The 6,829-nt window shown below is 41.2% G+C and overlaps 1 protein-coding gene across 2 annotated transcripts in view; it reads left to right on the top strand.

Moving 5' to 3' along the window:
* Window positions 1-750: 750 nt before the first annotated feature.
* si (sucrase-isomaltase) overlaps window positions 751-6,829 on the top strand; it is a 65,942-nt gene continuing 59,863 nt past the window's right edge. Inside the window, exons 1-5 of one of the 2 annotated variants that reach the window (XM_030381207.1) lie at window positions 751-881; window positions 4,485-4,608; window positions 5,176-5,252; window positions 6,030-6,150; window positions 6,559-6,668. In XM_030381207.1, the coding sequence (XP_030237067.1) occupies window positions 840-881; window positions 4,485-4,608; window positions 5,176-5,252; window positions 6,030-6,150; window positions 6,559-6,668 (474 nt within the window). In that variant the 5' untranslated portion in view covers window positions 751-839. Of the gene's footprint in view, window positions 882-1,175; window positions 1,397-4,484; window positions 4,609-5,175; window positions 5,253-6,029; window positions 6,151-6,558; window positions 6,669-6,829 lie in introns of those variants that run through there. The other variant, XM_030381208.1, reaches the window with a different exon arrangement.

The raw sequence follows: 6,829 nt of genomic DNA, 5'->3' as shown, positions 1-6,829 counted from the left end.
ACAAGCCTTTCTTCGAAACACTCCTAACACTCCGCTGCCACCTAGACCAATGTGAATCACTGCCGTAGTGTTGGGTTCCTAATCAGTGACCAGTCAATACATGCAAAGAAGACCAAGAAAGAGGAAAGAAAGGGGAAAGACCCATTGTAATTGTGGATATTCTCTTATCTATATAGTCATAAAGGAAGGATAAGGACTAAGTGCTCATTACAGACACTGTGATGCTCACTGCTCATCCCGGCTCCTGATCGTTAAGATGAATTTGGAAGTAAAGTAAACATAATTATGCAAAGATCCCAAGGTCTGTCAGTTACAGCCATTGATTCATGAACACTGAGATGGCTGCCAGCCTTTACAAGCGACAGCCCTGTCTTGTTACGGGTTTCATTTTTTAAGATGCTTCGTTAAAGTTGGTATTGCTTTTTAAAAATACTTTACAAGCAGGGATTCTCGTTATTCTCGTAACATGAATGAAGCACAAGCACCATGAAACCATTCCTGAAGGTCCCTTTGTACTATTTTTACATAAACTGTCTCCAGGCTTCTCCAAAACATCTGGAAGCACTGAGCATTTAGCGTGCACTCTCGCCACACACATATAATTGCAATGTAGCACTTCAATGTTTTGGAAACAATGCACGCATATCAGGACAGAGTTTATGGATAAATCAATGGTGAGCCAGCATACCCTGTTAAGTGTTAAGCAACATTTCTTATCACAAAGACCAAAGTGCTACTGCCGTTGTTTACATTTGAGGCTGACACCCGCACATAGCCTGTAGGCAGCATTGGCTCAGCAAGGGGAATTTTACAATTTATATCGTTAATGGATGTTTTAAATGACCAAGGAGAGGCAGTTACCATGGTTTGACCACAAACAGGTATTGTCCTTTTAAGAATATCCCCTGAAAATGTATTTTCCCTCCCCTGTATGTAGCCAACCCTTTTATATTCCATCCAATACCGTTAGATAAAAAATATTACGGAATGAATATATAATGATTAATATTGACAACGTGAACTCGATGAGGTGATGACGAGATAAAGATTACATATGAGCAGAGTCACTGCATAAAAAAAAGGAATAAAGGGAAGCTATTGGTGAACTTTATCCTCAAGCGTCAAGGCTCACTGGAGCCGCACGCAGCCGCGGGGCTCACTGTTTTTTTCCCAGTGGAGATGATTATCTCAGGCTTTATAGCTTTGGGACACTAATAGAAGAAGGATACAAACACGCACACACACACACACACACAAACACACATACACACACGCACAATATTACACACAAAAGAGGTGAGGCCTGCAATGACAATGTGTTATAGATGTCACAGCTTTATCTGCTCCATGCTATTGTGGGGAGAAGCAGTTTGCCAGAAGACGAGGACGAGCCAAGGTAGGACTGCTCCAAACATATCCATTCGCGCTAAGCTTTGCCCGTCTGCAGTGTAAACATACTGCAGTGCTTATCTGTGTCCTCAACATGTATGAAGGTATTATTGTAGCAAAAGTCTTTAGCATGTGTAAACTAAAGTCACAAATGTGTAACAGTTAATTTGAAGTTGTCAATTTTTATTTTGCATGTGAACACTAAAGTCACAAATGTGTAACAGCAAATTTGAAGTCGTAAAAATTTTTCCTACCAGTGTAAACACAAAATAGGGGCTTCGAGTTCGCAAGTCCTTTGTTACAGGTGCACAAATCCTATTCTGTGCATCACAACTTCAAAGAGTCATGCACTTGACACTTTTGCTACAATCATTCCAGCGCAGTTGGTGCAAAACACATTCACACACCCGTGTTTCATAATCTGAGAACATGCACAAAAAATTATATTTGAGAATTCCGAAATTTTTCAAGGATGCATCGAAGGATCCTCAACGAGCCAAAATACCCACAATCCTTTGCGTCACACACTGCGAGGGGTATTTACAAATTGAGTCTGGAAAGCAATACACATTGCTTTACACAAGTTAAGTTTTTGAACGTTTTCCGTTATATTTTGTGCCGTATTGGTTTGTATAGATCAATCATGTAAATGCAATTTAAAATGCAATGTAATGATAGCCTATATTTTGCATGGATTGATTTGTTTTAATATGTAATTAGCTGATGTTTAAATAAACTACTGTTGCCAATAAAAATTGCAACAATTGCAACAATTAAAATATTAAAATATTTACCACCGGAGCAGTATTAAAAAGCGGAAGTGAAAGCGCTTCCACACTAGCAAGTCGTACCAAACTCTGAACGCTAGCAAGTACTCTATACAGCACTCTAGCCTCATCTCCATATGAGGCTAGACGGGACTAGCAAGGAAGTGGTCTAGCCAGGTTGCAGCCTTCACTAAGGGAAACAGCCCAAGTGTAGCAAAAGTGATTTGTATCCGTATGACGCAGAGCGTCCGTGGGCGGGACAAAATTGCAGCATTAACCAATTAACTTTCTATTTTATTTTATTTATTTAATCCAAACTTCTTACTTTTCAATTATGATTAAACTTTGCACAGCTGGGAGTTGCAGTCGCAATCCCCATTTCACGGCTTTTTGTTTCTCAAATTAAGCATGTGACAAATAAATACTGAAATCTTGAATCTTGAATCTTGAAAGTCGCTACAAACTACACTAAGTCGACTTCAAACTACACTGGGACCATCCAAGCAGACCTTTAAATACATTGAAGGACACTTGCGGCATGTTGATGCAATAATTTGGGGGGAATTCAGTTTAACTAAGTAATTTAATTTGACATAATGTAAGATACCCAACTCCCTCGTGTAGGATGCCCTCTTGTCTACTTTCAAGATTGCAAAATAAATATTGACGACTTCACATTTACTGTCGCACATTTTAGCCTAACCCTTGACTTTAGTGTAGGCATGCTGGCGACTTTACTGTCGCCTTGCATGGTTGACTCTGCCGTCGGTGTGTCAATGTGTGTATTAACAATACACAATATCAATATCTTCATAAACATGCCCCTATGGAAAAGGATGACTTGATGCTCAGAATTGCATAGGTCACTTGCTGATATAGGATGAATGGATTTTAGAGAGCATGTAATGACAGCGAGTCGATTGTTCCCATGCAGAATAAGTTAGAAGTCCTCGAAATAAATGTGCTTTGAACAAACGGGTTTGGTTGAGTTCAACTTCTATTTCTTTAAACCAATAAAATAAGGAATTTATGATTAAATAAGCTTGCATATCATCTTAAATGATGCATTATATTTCCTTATCATAATAAATTAACTTGGAGTAAAAAAACAGATCAATAATTTGATTCAAAGGAACAAGTTATGTCTGCAGTTATTATGTTCAGTATTATGGGAAAATGTGATGTTAATATGCTTCTGCTTATGTTATTGTATAGTAGCAGCATTAAAAGTATCAATAGTAGTAGCATTAGTACTAGTATAAGTAGCAATGTGTGCAAGTGCGTGTGTGTGTGTGTGTGGTGTGTGTGTGTGTGTGTGTGTGTGTGCGTGCGTGCGTGCGTGCGTGCGTGCGTGCGTGCGTGCGTGCGTGCGGTGTGTGCGTGTGTGTGTGGTGTGTGTGTGTGCGTGTGTGTTTGTCTCAATGTGTCTGTTGTGGATGGGGGGAGTGTATTCAGTTGTCTGCTCTGGCTGTCCTCGGCTGTTCTTCACAGCACATTAAACAGGATGGCTATATGCCTTTCATTCAAACACACACGCAGGCATGCATGCACAAACACAAACACACACACCAACACATAGAGAACAAGATAAGGGAGAGTGAAACAGAGTGAGGGAAAGATCTGATTGCTTACATACAGATAGGCAGTATGGGCATTCACCTTATTTAATCTCTGAAAGAAGCCTAATTATGCGAGTGTAATGAAGGGTGTACAGCCATGACTATGACGCGGTTGGCAGACGGCCTCGTTCTCTATCCTCGATGCACACTTTCTCTCCCTCTGTCCCTCTCTGTTTTCTCTCTCTTCCTCACTCTCTCATTTCTTTCTCTCTGTCTTTCGATTTGTTACATACTTGTTTTACAACCTTATTGTCCTTTCTAACCTCTAGGAAAATATTACCCTTAAAAATCTCATTCTCATTTCATCAATACTAATAATCTCTCTCTCTCTCTCTCTCTCTCTCTCTCTCTCTCTCTCTCTCTCTCTCAGTCCCAAGGACACAAACAGTCATTGCTTAATAACAGTATGACTGTTTCGCAGGGATTGTTTGTGTGTGTGTGCGTGTGTGCATGTGCTTGCACGTGTGTAAGGGTGTGTGTCTTGCCAATGGGCCTCATTAAGCAGGGATAGAATCTTTTAAGACCTTGCCTTTTGTGAACTTTGTGTTATTCAGTGGGTGTTAATGGTGTTGGACTTTGTAATCATATTTTAAGTGTGTGTGTGTGTGTGTGTGTGCGTGCGTGCGTGTATGCGTGTGCGTGCGTGCGTGCGTGCGTGCGTGCGTGCGTGCGTGCGTGCGTGTGTGTGTGTGTGTGTGTGTGTTTTCAGATGGGTAAGCGGAGGTTCTCAGGTCTGGAGGTGAGCCTGCTGGCACTGTTCTCCATGATTTCTGCGGTCGCCATCGCCCTTATTGTTCTCTTCGCCATCGGAGAATCTGGGGTCAAAACAGAAGGTAGTAATCAAACACATGAAGACAACCCCACACACACACACACACACTATCACTTAGCTCAAGTCTAATGATGTGTTATTATAAGACAACACACACACCTACCAATTCATTCTGACCCGTGTGTACATGTGCATATCATATACAAGGATAGCAATGAAAAGATCTCTTATGTCTACTTTCACTGACCAGTGATGTCGGGAATTATTTCTCCACAACGTATGAAACATGTTGAGTCAAGGAACTTAACACAACACATATTCTGCAGTGTATTATAAATACTATCTGATTCAACCACACATCCTCAAAATGGCCCCAAGACCCCTGCCTGACCTCTACAAGAAATACTCCCATGATAATGATATAGCAACACGATGCCCCGCCAATGTTAATTCTGATTCAGTAGCATGCTGTGTTATGTTGCTACTTGGCTTATTAGCGACTACAGCCTTGGTGATACCATGGAATACATGATAGAATAATGAGCTTGCTTAACTTTTTCTTAAGTGATATTCTTCTTGCTTTTCTCAAGTGTATGCATGAACTGAAAACTTCCATCTCTTGGTACAGAGGCTATAGTCAGCCAATGCCCAACAATCCCTCACGCGGAGAGAGTGGACTGTTTCCCAGATACTGGAGCATCAAAGGTATTACTTAAATACAGCATTACTTAAACACACCGATACACACACACACACACACACACACACACACACACACACACACACACACACACACACAGACACCACACACACACACACACACACACACACACACACACACACACACACACACACACACATACATATAAACACTCATGTAGGCAAACACGCATGCACAGACAGAAACACAGACAAACACTTACATCCAATCATACACACACTCAGACACACACACACATACCCACACACACACACAAGCACATTCATACATTGAAAGATTGATATACAGCCCTACATCCATCCACACTCCCATGCAGCCATACATTCACGTATCTACACATTCATACACCCATGGAATCAGAAATCCATCGATTAGTCGTTAATGATTTTAATTATGTACCTAATAATGTATTTTTGCTCATTGTAAATCCTTAATCATAAAATTAATTGTCGTTACGCGTGGACTTTGTTATGTCTAAAACTGCCATAGCGTTTCTCATTTGAGTGGAAAACAAAAATAGCCCAAGTCGCTGCATATTAACGTTGCTTTAGGAGTGATAGCACAAATACTCTATAGTACTAAAATGTAATCTGATATTACAGAAATAAGGGAAAAAAGTATTGACAACCAACCTTCAGAAATTGTTGATTGGCTGAATCGCGACAACACATCGCTGATGTCATCCAGGATAGGCCAACACATGAGGTATGTGATGGATTAGGTGACTAATGATGATTTCATGGCCCCTATGCCTCCAACAGGACAAATGTGCAGCACGAGGCTGTTGCTGGAGCCCCGTGGATCAGGCCAACGTGCCCTGGTGCTACTTCTCAACCAGTCATGGATACACAGTGATGTCGGTGGAGAACCCTAACCCTTACGGTAATCCACCCAACCGTCCATCTGTCTGTCCGTCCGTCCGTCTAGAGAGTACACACTATTATGGTGATCCAAGAACACTCACACATATCATTCAGTCGAAGGACATGGGCTGTGTGGCTGTTCTTAGCTTAGGGATATCTGCAGAGTCAGTTGGCTAGCTCTTTGAACCCATCACAGCGTTTTGAAACCCTTTGATCGTAGCAGCGGCAGAGAACAGGTAACAGGCGACGCAGTGCCTCCAACATGGATTGATGTTGGCGTTCACCTCGCTGATGTAATTCCTGAAAAATACAATTAAAAAACGCCTAATTGCGGTGTGAAAGGTGTACCATTTAACTATGTATTTGAACAAAGTGCTCAGTGTTTTTCTTTGGTGACGTAAAGTGTTTTCAAACATCTGACACACAGAGATGAAAGTCGATTTGAGACGTATGGATTCCCCCTCCCTGTTCGGGGCGGACATCAACAAGCTCACCCTTCATGCAGAGATGCAGACTGCCAATCGCCTCCGATTTAAGGTAAGGATGAAGAGGAATACATACATGTCCAGTCTATGAACAACTCCCGCTCTCTATCTCTTTCCCTCACTTGAATAGGACATGTGAACCGAGTAATAAATTATTTCTGAATTTACGTAACCTATTCATTTAAATTAACAAAGAAGTCAACAGCTGAATGG

The sequence above is a fragment of the Gadus morhua genome, chromosome 16 (assembly GCF_902167405.1).
Source record: "Gadus morhua chromosome 16, gadMor3.0, whole genome shotgun sequence".
Classification (NCBI taxonomy): domain Eukaryota; kingdom Metazoa; phylum Chordata; class Actinopteri; order Gadiformes; family Gadidae; genus Gadus; species Gadus morhua.
This window is presented reverse-complemented; position numbering and strand designations above follow the sequence as displayed.